The sequence below is a fragment of the Curcuma longa genome, chromosome 4, assembly GCF_044706935.1.
Source record: "Curcuma longa cultivar G26 ecotype Majalengka, Jawa Barat chromosome 4, ITB_CL_G26_1.1, whole genome shotgun sequence".
Classification (NCBI taxonomy): Eukaryota; Viridiplantae; Streptophyta; class Magnoliopsida; order Zingiberales; family Zingiberaceae; genus Curcuma; species Curcuma longa.
Genome location: NC_133864.1, coordinates 17,952,047 through 17,969,905, shown reverse-complemented (window position 1 = coordinate 17,969,905; position 17,859 = coordinate 17,952,047). Strand labels below are relative to the sequence as shown.

The window sequence follows — 17,859 nt, the reverse complement described above, 5'->3', positions numbered from 1 at the left end:
TAATAAATCTATTTTATATTAATTAACTCAATCATGTTCCAAGATTTTACTTATGTTAAAAAGACACTTTATCATCCTAACTTTTGTTTGACACTCTTTCTACAAAAAGGTAAAAAAGGTGGAATCTTTCATCTTACGACCGTCCCACGATCATATGTGAGGAGGTAAATCAAGAAATTGCAGTTGATCACGACATAAGAAGGTATTGCTTGACTTCGTCAAGATTCAAACTTATTATCTTCTTTTACAAATTTACTATATCGTAATCAACTCAGCTATGTCGGGGGCTTGTTTGACACTCTCGAACGGACGGCAGTTGATCCAATAACAGCACGCGGGAAGCACGCACGCGACTCGCACAACCCTCCAGCTCGACGAACCGAACGAACCAACCCGATTCCTCTCCCGCTATATAAGAGACTGAATCCTCTCCCTGCAAACCCTCTGCAAAACCCTAATACCGCTCCGGGTGAGTGTGTATTCTCCTCCGCCCTCGATCCTGCTTACCATCCCTCACCTTCATTTTCACGGTGAGTGATTTGACCTTGGTAGCTAGCGGAATTCTAGTACTGTGTTTTTCGCGTTGCTCTCAAATCGGGCCTCCATTTTTTATTTCTTTCCACGGACTTGGGCTACTCCTTGTTTGACGCTGAGAGTGCTTCAGGTAGCATGCTTGGTTGCTCCAGATGTTTTAGTCGGTCTGCCTGCAAGTTTGGATTTTTGGTTATGCCTTTATGTAGGTGATAGAGCCTATCTCATAACCATAAATAAATAAAAGTTGTGTTTTGAGTTGCTGTTTGTTATTTTACAATCTTTTTCAAACATTTTTTCCCCACTCTATCCGTTGTGACTGATGAAAAAACCTGGTGGTACATTTCACAATTCTACGACTTATCAGCTATTCTTGGCGAGATGAATCTTCTTTGTCTTTTATCTTACCAAGTTTTTATTTTTCAGCTTATACTGAATTACCTTAAGCATCAGAAATGGACAATTCAAGCAATGAAACTAATGTTCAGGTAATGTTAAACGTTTTAATAACGGAAGTATAGGTGGAAGTACAATATTTGTTGATGAGGTGGAAGTACAATATTTGTTGATGATTGTTTCCATGCAGGTCGCACCAGCTGTTTCAGCAGTATCAGGAAAACCTGATAACCAAGGTTAGGATATCTTATTCGTCTGTGTTTCAAAGCTCTTTCATTTATTTTATTTTAAATTTGTTTTATTATTTCATTCTCCAGGCAAGAGGGGTGCAGAAGAGGTATTAGATAAAGTTGTGATAGCCAAGAAGCAGAAGAAAGAAACTGAGGTGGTTTTTTGTGTAGCTACATTGGCTTATATTATCACTTGGACCTCAAAAATACCAACATGTGATAACCAAAAGTTATATTAATATTTGACACCTTAACTCTCAAATATAGAGTTTCTTACCAAATGCATGCCATGTTTAAAATTTTACTATGATATAGCTGATTAGTCTTTTATATCATTGTTTTTTTCGTCTTTAATTTATTCATCAATGTAGTGTCATTCAGGAATGAAATTTAAATTACCTTATTCTCCATGCAAGATAGAGCGAGAGATGTATTAGTAATGGAAAATGAGGTTCTTGGTTGAGAAATTAAATTTGTACAATTAAAAAGTTAACAAAAAATTCAGTAATCAAATAAGAATTTATACGGTGGCCCTTGGTATCAAGATGATTCCAGAGTTAGGAAGGAGAGCTTACTTTATCAATGAACATAGAAACAACTGATATATCATGAAATTGCTCTCATACCAATTGATGCAACATCAAAATTGGAACCCTCAAATTACATCAAAGAATGTGACGAAATAGATGAAATGAAGGAAAACTATTTGCACAAAGAACAAAAGAACCTCACACAGAGATTTAAATTGATATATTTCATTAATTAAAGAAGATTTTGTATAAAGGCGGTAAGATTTTATAAAACTATGTTCCAACCAAATTAGAAAAGATGTAGTGATAATATCGAAATAAATTAGCTCATTAAACTCCCACCATGAGAAAAGCCTCAACTATGACATCAAACTATACCCACCCTTGAATAAAATATTACTAGAATCAATTAGAATTCAAAATTCTAATCAATGCCTTTTCTTTGTTTACATCATTAGAGTTTTAATAAAACAATTACTAGTTTCTAATTGTTTTAAAAAAAATCTTTTTATTTGATTTTTTAAATTTAAATAGCCTAATGGGCTCGTACCTAGGTCAACCTAGGCCTGATACAAACAAACTCATACATGGGCCAATTAGGCTTGGGCGGACCTAGCAGGTCCATTTTGCCATCTCTAGATTCAACTTGTAGGTAGATGCACTTAGTTTTGGTAGATATTTGTACCCAACAAATTTTTAGTTTTGTTAAACAACATTGGAAGCTATTTTGACCCATATGAGATGTCTTCCATTTGAGCAAGCATGATACGCCAACAACAAATGTGTTGTAATCACAAGAAAATTTTAACAAAGTCTTCAGGAGCATTACTGTATTATACATTTAGAAGTCATCGCCTGTTGACACAAAATGAAAATAAATTTGATGGAACGACATATTCCACTATTCTAAGAGACTATTACCTAACAAATGTATTAAATCATGACAATCATCCTTAAGTGAGTTGAATTCAAAGACAACATCCAAAGCCTTTAACTCATAATCAAAGATCTTTTGAAATAAAGTAGGTTGAGACTCGAAAAAAAATCTTGATAACTTGACCCCGGGAGACCGGAAAATCTTTAAACCCTAGGAGATCCTAGGAAGTCTTTAAATGACATTTTAGAAGAGTCATCTAACAATACCATAATACCTTAGATGAATTCCTTGATGATGCAACCTTTGAAGGACCTCAAATCGGAAGAACCATATATTGGATTGTTCCCTCTGAAGAATAATCTTTCACAAATCATAACTCATCTATCTTTACAGGAAAAGAGGAAACTGAACAAAACGGACATCATAATCTTGGAATGCAAAGCATTGGTGTTTTTATAGTTACTTATAACTTTAAGACTCGTCAATCTACTGACTTTGGTTTCTTTATCTATCACTTGCCACCACACTAGATTTATATTACAAATTATTATAAATTACTTAATGATGTGGTAAATTCTCATTTGGAATTCACTAGTCTAAATTATTCCATATCAACATTCACATTCAATTGCATTGCGGGAAAAATTGATTATAATGCTTGTTCATTTCAACATTTAAAATACCAAGTTGTGTCGGTCGGCACGGGCTGCAAGGCCTCTCTTGGTCACGAGGCCTTGTATGAGGCCGTCGAAAGGCTTGACAGTCGCTATGGGACCTCGCAACTTCGCGGAGGCCACTGTGAGGTCTCATTGTCTCGTAGAGGACTTGGCGAGGCCCCACAGCCCTAAACCCATTCCCTTCTCTCCCTCTTTTCTCCTTTCCTATGTGTTGCACTTTGCCTCTCTGATTCTCCGTTGAAAGAACCCATGTCCTTATCCTCTCTCCCTTCTCTAAATCCTTTTTTTATCCCCTAATCAATAGTTTTAATCAATAAAATCATGTCAATGACAATTATAAAATGTATGAATTTTCTTCATTGAAACATAGTTGTGGTCTTTGAATTTTCTTTATAGGCAACCATGCTTAGATATTATTATATTATGACATATTATCTTTTTCCATATAAAATGTTATTGCTCAAAGCACCCATTAAAAGGATTCTGCATCTATAACTAGATGGCTGTCCAAGAGCATCTCAAGAAGCTTACGAATGCTCCACAGGAGGTCCCATCAAAAAGGAAACTGGAAACTAACAGTTCAAATGATGAAACTTTATCTGACTTGGAAGAAGAGGTGTGTCAAGTGTTATTTGCCTTTGGATGTTTTTAATGTAATATGTAATTGATTAACACTGTAAAGTTATCTCATGCGATTAATTTCTTCTTTTTTCCCTTGCGAGCTGAAGAAAGTATCCTTCAATGTATGCCCCTGCATTTTATCAATCATTGCCAATGTCACTTCATTAGTGGCAATTGGCTTCTATAATTTAAATAAATCAAAATTAGCAACACTTTTACTTTCTTTTTCCTTTGTAAGTTGGAAAATTACTTTGTTATTCAGAAATCAAAATTTCATATGCACTCAACAGGAATTTATTTATTTTCATTTATGCCATGGATGATATAAATTGACTATCATTGGTAATGATTAATTATAATCTAAAATGTATGATAGTTTTGAAACATCTAATATACACTTAGTTTCGATGAACTCGAAGTTTATCTTGAAGTAGCTACTCTATCCAATCTTAGCTTTAACTTAGCATGTCTAACTCAATTATTCATTTTGTCAAATGTTATATTTTGTAGAATCAATCAATTTTTTACTTCCTAACATGTTACATGGCAATGTAGGTTATGTTGAATATTGTTAGGAGAGATCAAAATTCCTTATTAGAAGATTTAATCATGAAAATGTTAACTACATATATGCAACCTTCTTAGCCCCCTTTTTCTCCTCATTGGCTTCTATTTGCTTTGAAAAGGAAAAACGTAAACATAACTAATTCAGCAATTTGTTGTTTAGGTCTCTAGAGGCAGTTGAGGACAAATTAGTAAATTCAAGATAAATAAGCAGGAGGATCTACATGTATATCATAGAAGCATAATATTATGCGCTATAATTATGGTTATAATCACAAATATAATCATTAATGCTCCTTGAAATCGAATTTTTCTGCTTTCTAGTTCGCCTTTGGATGTTGATCAATTCATGATTCATATGAGATACGCAATTCTTTCCTATTAGAGGATCACTCATGGTGAAGAGGTAGAAGCACTAGCAGTTTATGCATTAGATACTTTTATTTCCATGCCATATTTGTATACTTTTAAAGGAGCTTAAAAGGGAACTATCATGAATGGAGGTAGCAATAATTGGTGAATCAAAGATAGTAGATGTGGTCACACCAATGGTGCTAGCAATATATGAGCTTGAGCCTCCTCTAATGTTGGTCTACCCTGAGACCACTCTGTAGTGAATTTGTGATATGTATTCTTGATGAAAGCCTCCAACTCTGGAGCAAAGACAATCTTTGCCCTATTCTTGGTGTTGGTTCCATGAGCTCTCATTGCGATCAACATGGCCAATATGTTGATGGGGCACAACAAATGCCCAGGATGGTGGGACTCAAGTCATGCTCGATCCAAATCAATGCCAACCCAAGCTTAATGTTGGCCAAGGGGTTGCCAGTTCCTTTGGTCTGATAAAAATTTATGAAAAACATAGAACATGTTAAATTCATAAAATATACAAAATATATTATATTTTTGAAGAATTAAATCATTTATAAGTTATATGATTTTTAAAGAAACATATATGAAGATAGAACTTGTGAATTAATGAATACACATTTCAAATGACAATTATAGACCAAGTGGTAAGTATTATTTTAGCCTTAGTGCTTTTGATCTTTGGAATCTGTGGTGAATAGGGGTGCAATCGAACCAAGCCGAGCTGATCAGTAAGAGGTTCGAGCTTGGCTTGGTTGGTTTTACTCTAAGCTCGAGCTTGGCTCGAGTTCGATTCGAGTTTTACTTTTTAAGTTCGAGTTCGGTTCACGATGAAATTAAATAGCTCGTGAACGGCTCGAGCTCGGTTTGAAATTTAATTAGTTCGAGTTTGACTCATTAACATATAATTTTCAGATCGTTAAACAAGCTTGAATTCGAGCTCGTTAGGCGCATAATTGAGCTCGAGTTCGAGCTCGTGAAAATTAAACAACTTAAAGTGCCAACACATGGAACACTTAATAATTCTTAACAATACATAACATGAAAATTACAATCATTAATATGTTCGCGAGCCTCTTAACGAATACGATCACAAGTCTCTAAACGAATATGTTTGTGAGTTCACAAACCAAATACTGTTAAGCTCGAGCTTGGCTCGATAATGTTTCGTGTTCGAAATTAGACTTGAGCTTGACTTGTTAACTTAATCGAACGATTTTTTTTCGAATCGAGACCTGAATAACTTGCGAGCGGCTTGACTCGTTTACACCCCTAGTGGTGAAGTGAAACTATAGGAAATGATTGGCTTTTGATGTAGTAACCTTTGATCTCCTCAAAAGTGTTGGATAGACATTGTTGGTTCAGCTCTACCTGATAACATAATATATTCAATGAAGGATCTAGGTATACAATCCATGAGGCCATGACTTGGACTAGACATCATCCGTTTAGGCAGTAAAAGAATGTACCCTAATAGGAAACTAGGTATTTCGTTGACAATGTTCTAAATGGTGGTTGAGGTGGCCGCCCAAGCGACACCTAGGCGGGAGGTAGACATCAATCGCATCGCTTTTGTCATAGGCGGTATTTTAGACAGTCAAAAGTCAACATAGGTTGCTGCCGCCATTGCCTACTGCTGATTAGTAGGTTAGAAATCTCGTAAGTATGTCGGCGTGCCGTGACGAGTTTGGATGCGTCGCTTGGTCCCAATGACAAGTCCAGACCCCTCACATGAGCTCAAATGCGTCGCCTGAGTCTGGCAACTGGCCCGGAAGCGTCGATCAAGCTTAGCGACGGGCCCGGATGCGTCGCCTGGTTCCGATGACACGTTCGGACGCGTCGCTCAGGTCCGACGACGCGTCTGATCGCACTACGCATTCGAAGCCGAAACAAAAGTTAGGTTTTTCTTTTTTAACTTAGGGTTTAATCGATTAATAATTTTAATCAACTCCTAGTTATGATTGAGATAATTTATATAGACTTAATTAAAACCTAATAAAATTATCCTATTAATTATATATATATATATATAATTATTTTAAAAAATTATTTAGATTAAATTTTTTATTTTTAGTTAATATATTTAAGCCTAATAAAATTATTCTATTATTTAAGTATATATATAATAGTAAAAAAAAATCAATCACCTAGGCGGCTGAGGCGGTAGGCGTTCGTTGACCGCCCTTCCACTGCTTACCACCATTTACAACACTGCTTGTCCATGATGTGGTTGTGATTTGTGGATCATTGCACATGTCACAACAAATTAGTTGTGGACCTCTAGCCTTTGCAACCGTAGCTGTCATTATATTGTAGTTATTGATGTCATCCTCGATAATGCTGACTCATGCAGTAGGACATAACAGGAAGTTAGAGTTAAGAACATAAAGGAAAGCAACTAATGACAAGTATCAACAAGCAAGAGTATATGGGAAAATTTTCAAAAACAAAACCCTGTTGAATTATCCGCACAAATAACATCCCATGATAACATGATACGAAGCACAAGTAATGAAATATTAATATATTTTTATCCTCTCATTTCAAGCCCTTCATTAAATATTATTTTTTTCTATTTTCGGTAAATGACTAACACTTTAAAATTCCTTTTAAAACAATTAGTAGTCAGTTAAACTCATAAATTGTTTTGTAAATTAATCACACACAAGGTAAATTTGGAGAAATAAGCAGGAACATGCATCTCAATCGAAAAACAAAAACAACGAATCTTCACATTTTGCTTGAACGCATAACCCCCCTCTCTCTTAAGATCTCAAAATTGCAAACCTATAAATCCAAAATTGATTATCTACCAAGGTTTCTCAATATCAAGACAAGCCATTGCAAAAGATCTTAACCTTTTGCCCAAATATTAAGAATAGGGAAGATTGACACTTGATCAAACTTCATCGAATTCTACACAAAACTCGAACTTTGACACTAGTTTGGATGAAGCAAGCACGACATTATTATATATGCACTAACATATGCCCTCTCTTCCAGCTATATTTGCTATATTCTGTTATTTTTAGGGCAAATTTTGTTCTTTCTTTTGTAATGATAGGATTCTGTCTGTATATAGGCAAAGAAGTTCCTTTTGCACGTTTTCATTGAAGAAATGTTGCCTAATTGTGCAGGAAGATACACCTGAAGCAGCAGAGAAGCATACAGCTCCAGATACTAACCTGGAAAAGAAACAAGAATCGTGTCCATCTGAAAGTGATGCTGATGAGGATGATGTAAGGCCATGATTTGTGTGTAATATTCCATTGAAGGATTATATAATAGTATCTTTTGCTTATGTTGAATTATCTCAATATTCTTCAATGCTTGTAATTGAAAAGAATATTTGCTTCTCTAGCTTCCTTTTGTCTAGCCCATTTCTAATTTATATCTATTAAAATTAACTAGTGAACTTAGGCACTGATATTTTTGCGACATCTGATGCCAGCATGACTTGTTTAGCACTATATAATTTGTTGTGTGGCCATGGTGTGTTTTTTTCCTCATCATTAGTCATTATTCAGATTTTGTTTGCATACTTTACACCCTCTAGCTAACTGTTCAAGTTGATTGTTAGTCTTGTTTATTTTCCCAGTTATTTTGTTCATTATTTTTAGTTCTTTTGAATATATTTGTAATCTATTTGTGTTACTCATGGTTGATCCATAAACGTAGAGTGTTTGTGATTGCTTCTATTTGACTCAGGCATTTGAAGGCAGAAGTAACTTCGAGGAGTCATTTGAGAAATCTTCAGATGAGGAAAGTGAAGATGAGAAACCATTAAAAATTCCAAAAAAGGTATTTTAGCATGCTTAGTCATAAAGATCTTTCTTATGCAAGTTCCAAGTAATTCTATCTATTTTATTAAGGTGATAGAACAGTTACCTATTTGAAGGGTTTCATTGTGGCAATCTATGACCACAATAGAGAAAGATGGCCACATTGGTTACTTAAGAGAGAATATCAGTATTTGTCTTAAAATCAGGAATTATGTATTTAATAGAAACAGGTTAAATTTTCAGAGTGTACTTTAATTGTCAAATTTCAAATATGAATATACAATATTTATGCACTAAAGTTTCTCCAAAATAAATCTTACAAGTGTTGATCTACCAATTAGCAGGACTTTTGCAGATTTGTAAAGATTATTATTGATTTATGCCAAACATACATTTAAAAGAATTGTCCAACATAAAGCTTAAAAATGTGACCTACCAATGAAGATACAATTTAATAATTATGGAGATTTTATTGTAAAACATGTTGAAGCTAAATATTTTTGGTGTTATGACATTGAATTGATTTCACCCTTATAGGCATAGTATCGAGGATAAATAGATAAATCCTGGTCCATAGTGAGCTCTGCTTGAATCTTTTGAATCTTTGCAAGCAGTTTGTTTGACCAACAATGATGCTTTTCTCCAAGCCATTGAGGTTTAACTGATTGGCTGTTCGATAGTGTAGATGGAATTATATTCAATATGTGCTAGAACTATTTGATTCACTTTATTTGTTTATATAAGCTAACTCCATTAAAGTGTAGTGCTCCTTAAACATAATTTACATATTAAAGCGATTTTTTCACACAACTTAATTATGGTATACAGAATCACAAATTAAAATAGTTGATAACAAGAATAAATATATTTATTAAATGACATTTGGGAAGTTTACCTAGCTCTATATAAACTTAAATTAGGAATTTCTTATCTGACCTTGTGATCTGTGTCTTATTAAGATATTGAACTAATATATTCTTATGTTTTAAGTTTTGCAAAATTTTAAATATTTTTCTTCATTATATTGAAATGAAATTAGAAAAGATGATTGACTAGTTGTGATTTCATGCCTAGACAACCCTATTGAGAAGATTGACAATATTCATGATAGGCAGGCACTATTTATGGTGATCTTAGGGGTGGGGTAAGAGCTTAACCTCGTGATACAGAGACTCATACTATTTTAGATGGCATGGGACAAATTGAGAGGTCTGACCCTAGTGAGAGAGGAAGATGATGGGCAATTTTTCACACCATGAGAGAGAGAGAGGAAGATGATGGGCTAGCTATTGTTTACCCTACGGGTCCAGTGTCTTCTGTGGTCTTGAAAATATCCCAATAATTTCTTAGTCTTTGATGACTTAGTGTTGAATTAGAAAATTGACTGCTATTATGTTGCTAGCTAAACTCATATATAGGTTATAAACAGACTTGAGAAGCTTCACTTGCCACTGGGTTACCAACTATTTGCATCTCCAGCTGACACATGATTCTGCGACAGTAGATTATGATTCCCAAAATGCAACTCACTGTAAATCATCATCTTATTCTTCTTTCAAAGGGGCAACTATTCTTACAATTTCAATAGGTGGTGAATAGAAATCCAGATCCTGGTCCAGAAATTGTTGTGGTTCTGGATTGTCTGGCTTCAGCTAAACCAGAAAGGACAGCTCCTTCCTGATTCTAGTATCTTATGGCCTCTAAGTGAATGGTTGCTTGTTTCAATATTCAATGATGAATTCTGACACCATTATGATCCTATGAGACACTGATTTCTGTGTCAGAAAATTGAGTAACTTTTTTGCTAGCCTACTAATCATGTGTAGATTGACTGCTGAAGGTCATACTTGTGGGAAGAATAGCATCATTAGACTTGCAAAATGGGCATACAAATTGCATCAATAACCATTATTAGATGGTCTATTTTTTCTGAAAAAGTTGCATTAATGCAGAACAAGGATGTGACGATGAAGGATGCAACAGTTGATAGTGCTCAGAAGCAAACTAAAAAGTCTGAAAAGAAAGTGGTAACGTCATCTATTTCAGTTATTTTATTTTCCATTCTGGTAATTTGAGGTGGTACTCTATTCGTATTATAGTTTTATCTGCCTTATTTTTCATGCCTTTGTTGTAGCCAAAAACTCCTACAGTACAAAATCCAACATCTGGATCTCAAACATTATATGTTGCCAATTTGTCCTATGAAGTCGGTGAGCATGATCTGTAAGTATGATTTAATTTACCATATATCATTCTTAATTCTTGTTATATTTACCTAGTATATAGTATATACGTTTGTTGCATTCCTGTTATATATTTTTAGTAGATACATGTAATGATTCTCTTAAGTTTGGAAAAAGCATGGTGTTAAAAATGGTTCTAGGAAGTAGGCGGTTGGCCAACCGCGGCCAACCGCCTAGCACCCAGGCATCTGACATAAAAATATTATTAAAATGTGCTTAGGCACTCAACTTTACAATTATAAATCCTTAATATATATCACATTGCAAGAATGCATGCTAAAAATCACTAAACAATTAAAAAACACAAGAAAGTACTATCAATTAATCAACAATCATACAATAATTGAACATTTAAAATGACCAGTAAAACAAGAAAAAAAAAGCTACTGACCTACTGGTAGAGGGTCTAGAGGTTGCTAATCCAATCATCCAAATAAAAACAAAAACCCTAGCTGTGGATAAGGTGCTGCAAAACAAGCGTTGGAGAATGTTGTAGATGTTGTGGGTTATCAGAATGCTATGAATGTTGGAGGATGCTGCACATCACTGAATCAATGGTGTTATTAGGGATTGCGATGCTCGAGGTTAGTCAGATGTTATGGAGGTTGACCTACTAGCGTTGGGAACATGGACTTGTCACTTGTTAATTACATATGGGTTTGGCCTGTTTGTTTGTTAGCATCAGGTGTGGAGGAGATGCAACAGGCTATGAGTGTTAGGTGTGGGGGACCTCTAACAGTAGCAATTTGGTGTGTTGGGGAGCCAGGGAGGAGAATTTTGGGAACATGGAGGCATATCTAGTGAGATTGTGGTTAAATTTAGAGGTTGGCAGGCTTGTGGAGTCACATGTGGAATTGTAGTGGCAGTGACAATACAACATGTGGAGGATTGAGGCTGGAGGAGAACAGTGTCGACTGTAGTGTTGTGATTTAAGTAATCACAAGCGGAGAAGAGGAGAAGAAAGGATTGCAAGAAGAAGAGTTGTGATAATAGGGTTTAAATCTGTGATTTTCCCCCCACCTGACCATGAAGATTTTTCTCAATATTTGAACCGGGTACCTAAGCAGACTGGCTGGCCCGTCCTGTCTTTTGCTTAGGCAAAACAGAAGGGATTGCAAAACACATAAGTGGTCATTTAGGGTTCTTTTTAAAACATTGGAAAAAAATATTGTTTTCTATTCATTATGAGAATTACATGTGTATACATAGGGCATTATGACTGATCGTTAGACCCTAGAAGTAGCAATGTTGCACTAAATCCATCACACCTAAATAAGCTATTAACTTTAGTACTCTTCAACACTTTCTTCTAAGCTGGAGCATAGATACTATTTATATCTAACTTGACACGGACTAGAAAAGCTTTCGGCAGTAAGACATTGATTCAATCTGGTAGGAAACCAAATTATGATGCAAAACTTTGTAAAATGACGAAGCAGGCATACAGGGATTCCTTTGATGTTAGGTCAGCACATCAACAAAGAGAGGGGATATAGAGAGAATTGATGAAATGAAATGATAATGAAGAGAAATCTAACATAACTCTTGAGTAATCTTCTCCCTTGTGGTGCATATAGCAGCACATACTAGCCTAGGGAAGAGTAAAGCATTTGAGGGTTCCGAGAGAAAGATGGACAGCGCACTTCAACCAGTTACTGGAAAAAACAGACAAGTTGGTTCCTTTGTTCATGTCTTCACTAGAGATGGACTACATGGCTTGATTCTTGATCCTTTGCTAGAAGTAATAAATTGAGAACAGGACATTTTCTCTACTCAAATTTTCATTGGATATAATGCTTTTAAAAAATCATAATGAAACTTTGGCTCAACTGGTAAAATCTGGAATCGGGGTTTCTACACTAATCCATTCCCTTTCACTCATAAACCTGTTATAAAAATCAGTATAACCTAGGAAGATCCATTCCCTTTCACTCATAAACCTGTTACAAAAATCAGTATAACCCAGGAAGATCCATTCCCTTTCACTCATAAACATGTTATAAAAATAGTATAACCCAGGAAGATCAGTTATGATTTCAGTAATCAATAAAATCAGATGTAATAGGGTTTCTACACTAATAGTAGGGCATCTTCACTTCCGTTGGGAAATCATTGGTTTAAATCCCAATTAACATTGCTTTTTTGTATTTCTGGTCTTTTCTCCCCATTAAGTGCTATTGCTTATCTTATTGATCTTTTTATAATTGAGCTTTTATATATTTTATTGTATAATATACAAATATATATTAGTTGATTAGGTTTAATTATGCATTGGCTATTTGACTCTGTATGTGGAGAACAATTATCATTAATTTTATGTTTGCTAAATTTATATAAAATATTTTATGTTTAAAAAGTATAATGCATATTTGTGACATCACTTTCCTAGTCGACATCTCGTGATCTTGACCAATTTATTTATCATTATATTTAATATATTTTATAAAAAAATTATTTATATATATATATATATATATATATATATAAATGTTATTTTCCTGCCCAACTGGTTTGACCTGTCAAACCAACTATCTGGAGCTTTATTTGTTTGATCTCTTGTCCAGATTACCAAACATTAGATATAACAGTATGTCGAAAGAAAGAAGAAAGGGAATATGAAAACGTTACTTCGAAGTTCTAGAAGCAGCTTGCAGAGATCAAGGCAAAGTTGCTTGGGTACAGAAGCATGAGCAACGTACAAAAGATGAATACCTGAGGACTCCGTAGGATGCAACCTGAAGAAAGTGCTGGTGGGAGGTTACATTATTATTCCTGCATAAGAGAGGAAGATAACATAGCAGGTGCATGGAACAAAAAGCAAGCAGAGAATATGAAGGTATAGAATAAAACAGATCTAAAGATATGAAGAGAGAAATGCAAGCATAGAAGAAGAAACAAAAAAGTTGCAAGATGAGGGAGCAGGAAAAGAGAAGAAAACTAGAAACTGAAGTATGGAGAAGTTGCCACAGAAGGCTTGCAGGTGGAGGGCGTGCTAGTTGTGGCCAAATATGATAAGTTGTAGAAGGTGGCAGGAACGCATGGTGAAGAGAACTTGTTTCGCATGAGTTGCAATTTGGAAGGAGTGGAGAGAGAGAGAGAGAGTTGCAACCAGATACTGTATACTGTTTCAGAAACCTTAACCCAAGTGGCCCTTATGCTGTGTTAAGTTTTGGGGGGGGGGGGGGGGGGGGGGGGGGGCAGAAAATTATATCATTATTCATAGTGACTTAACTATTACATGATGAAACCTAAAAGTGCCATTGTGAGACTAAACTCATAATCACTGAAGATAAATTCATTGTATATTGTTAGAATATTTAGGAATTGTTAGAATATTTAGGAATAAATATTTTGTTAGGGATAAATATTCTCTTAAGTATAAATATTCTGTTTTTCTTTTTTAAAATAATTCTCCTAGAATAGGTCTCTATATTTATGTATAAATAGGGGCTTATATCTTGTAATAGAATAAGAGAAATCCATTGTATTATTATTTTACATGGTATCAGAGCCAAGGCTAGGTTTAGGGTTATCTGCCCAAACCAATCCTCTTCCTTCTCTCTCTCTCTGTTCGCCACGCATTTTCCTCGCGTGTGCTCGTGTTTAGGTTTGAGTTTTCCTCCCTCCTTATTTTTAGGGTTATCCGCCCAAACCAATCCTCTTCCTTCTCTCTCTCTGTTCAGCATGCATTTTCCTCGCGTGCGTTTCTGTTATCGTCTTTTCTCGTCGCGTGTTTTCCTCGTCGCGACGCAGCAATCGCAGCGGCTTCATTCTCTCTCTGTTTGCCACGCATTTTCCTCGCGTGTGTTTCTGTTCGCCGTCTTTCTTCGTCGCGACGCAGCAATCACAAGCGGCTTCCTTCTCTCTCTGTTCGCCACGCGTTTTCCTTGCGTGCGTTTCTGTTTGCCGTCTTTCCTTGTCGCGTGTTTTCCTCGTCGCGACGTAGCAATCACAAGCAGCTTCCTTCTCTCTCTGTTCGCCACGCGTTTTCCTCGCGTGCGTTTCTGTTTGCCATCTTTCCTCGTCACGCGTTTTCCTCGTCGTGACGCAGCAATCGCAGCAGCTTCCTCGTCGCGCGTCTTCCTCGACGCGACGAGCAGCACGTCTCCTCCGCTGCCTTCCTTGTCACGCGTTTTTCTCATCGCGACGTAGCAATCACAGTGGCTTCCTCGTCGCTCGTCTTCCTCGACGCGACGAGCAACACGTCTTCCTCGCGACACCACTCTTCCCGTGGTCGTGCGCTCCTGTTTCTTCCTCGCGACGCCACTCTTCCCGTGGTCGCGTGCTCCTGTTTCTTCCTCGCGACGCCACTCTTCTCGTGGTCGCGCGCTTCTAAGCAGCATGTCTTCATCACACGACTAGGGTCTCGACGCAAGGATCGCGCCGTCTTCTTGTGCTCGTCCGCATCTCCTCTCTTCTCAACAGAAGCAGCAACATCAACCGCTTCTCTTATCCGCTGCCCTCTTTCAGTAACGACAGCAAGCTAGCAAGTTCTAGCTCTCCGAATATCAAGCTCATGCCAAATCAGGGGGAGTTTCTTTCAGATCCTGAACGATACAGGCGATTAGTAGGGAGACTAAGCTACCTTATTGTTACTCGTCCGGATATCTCATTTACAGTAAGTGTAGTAAGTCAACTCTCCATACAAGGAACATTAAGATGTTGTAACAAGCATTATCCGATATATCAGAGGTGCTCCAGGAAAGGGTCTTTTGTATGAAGATAAAGGACATTCTCGAATTGACTACATATGTAACAAGCTGGGTACATATGATTTATATCCTCTAGCTTGAGGGGGAGTGTTAGAATATTTAGGAATTGTTAGAATATTTAGGAATAAATATTCTGTTAGGGATAAATATTCTCTTAAGTATAAATATTATGTTTTTCTTTTTTAAAATAATTCTCCTAGAATAGGTCCCTATATTTATGTATAAATAGGGGCTTATATCTTGTAATAGAATAAGAGAAATCCATTGTATTATTATTTTACATATATAAAGCCAAGTGATGTAGATCTTTGAAGTTTAAATTAGATTCTTTCTTTTCAGGTCAGAATTTTTCAAAGGGGCAGGGGAAGTTGTTGGCGCCCGTTTGGCTACAAGAGGTAACGGTAGATCCAAGGGATTTGGTCATGTTGATTTTGCTACTGAGGAAGATGTTAAAAAGGTTTATAATCTTTCTTTCAATTACTGGGAAGCATTGCTTGTCGTTTCCATTTCAGATTTTTACGTATTAGAATTAACTAGTGTTATGACACTATCAGCATGTAGATTGGCTTAGAGAAAATTTATTATCTTTCCTTGTCTAGGCACTTGAATTAAATGGCCAGGAATTTTTTGGACGTGCACTCAAACTTGAGGTTGCTCGTGAAAGGGATTCAAATACCCCTCAGAGTGGGTATGTTTGTCAAGTTAAGCTGTTCAAGTGTACATGAGAATACTATTAAATTGTTTTCTACAATGTAATATCATTTAGCATCTCAAGGAGTGTTTCGGTCTAAAACATCTCTTGCTAATGACAAAATGGAAGGGAATGATTCTCTGTGCTTATATTTCTTTCATTTTGCAGCAACGAAAAGGGCGGCAAAGATCAGAGCCATACCATATTTGTAAAAGGTTTTGATAAATCACTTGGACAGGATCAGGTATTGCTTGATTTTACATTGTAACCAGCAATTTTGTTGTATCATTTATTAATAGTAATACTCATACAGATTTTGTCATATCATTTTACTTGATTTGTGTGTAATATTCCATGGAAGGATTATATCATAGTATCTTTTACTTATGTTGAATTATCTCAATATTCTTCAATGCTTGTAATTGAAAAGAGTATTTGCTTCTCTAGCATCCTTTTGTCTAGCCCATTTCTAATTTATGTCTATTAAAATTAACTAGGCACTGATATTTTTGTAACATCTGATGCCAGTATGACTTGTTTCGCACCAGAATTTATTATGTGGTTATGGTGTGTTTTTTCCTCATCATTAGTCATTATTCAGATTTTGTTTGTGTACTTTACACCGTCTAGCTAACTGTTCAAGTTGCTTGTTAGTCTTGTTTATTTCCCCAGTTATTTTGTTCATTATTTTTAGTTCTGTTGACTATATTTGTAATCTATTTGTGTTACTCATGGTTGATCCATAAACGTAGAGTGTTTGTGATTGCTTCTATTTGACTCAGGCATTTGAAGACAGCAGTAACTCCGAGGAATCATTTGAGAAATTTTCAGATGAGGAAAGTGAAGATGAGAAACCATTGAAAATTTCAAAAAAGGTATTTTTTCTCATTGTGCATAGTAATTCTATCTATTGTATTAAGGTGATAGAACAATTACCTATTTGAAGGGTTTCTTTGTAGCAATCTATGACCACAATAGAGGTGGTACTCTATGCCTATTATGAAAAACATCATCTATGTCTGATATTTATTTTCGATTCTGGTAATTTGAGGTGGTACTCTATTCCTATTATGGTTGTATCTGCCTTATTTTTCATGCCTTTGTTGTAGCCAAAAACTCCTAGACAAAATCCAACATCTGGATCTCAAACATTATATGTTGGCAACTTGTCCTATGAAGTCGGTGAGGATGATCTGTAAGTATGATTTAATTTACCATATATCATTCTTAATTCTTGTTATATTTCCCTAGTATATAGTATATATGTTTGTTGCATTCCTGTTATATATTTTTAGTAGATACATACAATGATTCTCTCAAGTTTGGAAAATGCAATGTGTTAAAATGGTTCTAGGAAGTAGGTGGTTGGTCAACCACTTACCCAGGCACCCAACATTTAAATATTATTACAATGTGATTCGGCACTCAACTTTGCAATTATAAATCCTTAATTATATATCACATTGCAAGAATGCATACTAAAAATCAGTAAACAATTAAAAAACACAAGAGAATACTATCAATTAATCAACAATCATACAATAATTGAAGATTTAAAATGGCCAGTAAAACAAGAGAAAACAAGCTACTGACCTACTGGTAGAGGGTCTAGAGGTTGCTAATCCAATCATCCTGT

General features: G+C 35.7%; 1 protein-coding gene across 1 annotated transcript; it reads left to right on the top strand.

Annotated features, from left to right (window-relative positions):
- Positions 1-444: 444 nt before the first annotated feature.
- LOC141826078 (uncharacterized) lies at positions 445-17,427 on the top strand. Its single transcript, XM_074713334.1, has 14 exons — positions 445-530; positions 958-1,019; positions 1,118-1,163; positions 1,245-1,312; positions 3,741-3,857; positions 7,933-8,034; positions 8,504-8,596; positions 10,530-10,604; positions 10,712-10,800; positions 15,872-15,989; positions 16,132-16,220; positions 16,392-16,467; positions 17,006-17,098; positions 17,333-17,427. The coding sequence occupies exons 2-14, from the start codon at positions 987-989 to the stop codon at positions 17,420-17,422; spliced, it is 1,089 nt and encodes a 362-aa protein (XP_074569435.1). The 5' UTR covers positions 445-530; positions 958-986; the 3' UTR covers positions 17,423-17,427.
- Positions 17,428-17,859: the final 432 nt, after the last annotated feature.

Excerpts from the sequence above, each read along its gene's own strand:
- LOC141826078 (XM_074713334.1), top strand. The coding sequence starts at position 987 with ATGGACAATTCAAGCAATGAAACTAATGTTCAG. Across the intron at positions 1,313-3,740 it reads AGCAGAAGAAAGAAACTGAG|ATGGCTGTCCAAGAGCATCT; the intron begins GTGGTTTTTTGT and ends ATCTATAACTAG. Across the intron at positions 8,597-10,529 it reads CATTAAAAATTCCAAAAAAG|AACAAGGATGTGACGATGAA; the intron begins GTATTTTAGCAT and ends GCATTAATGCAG.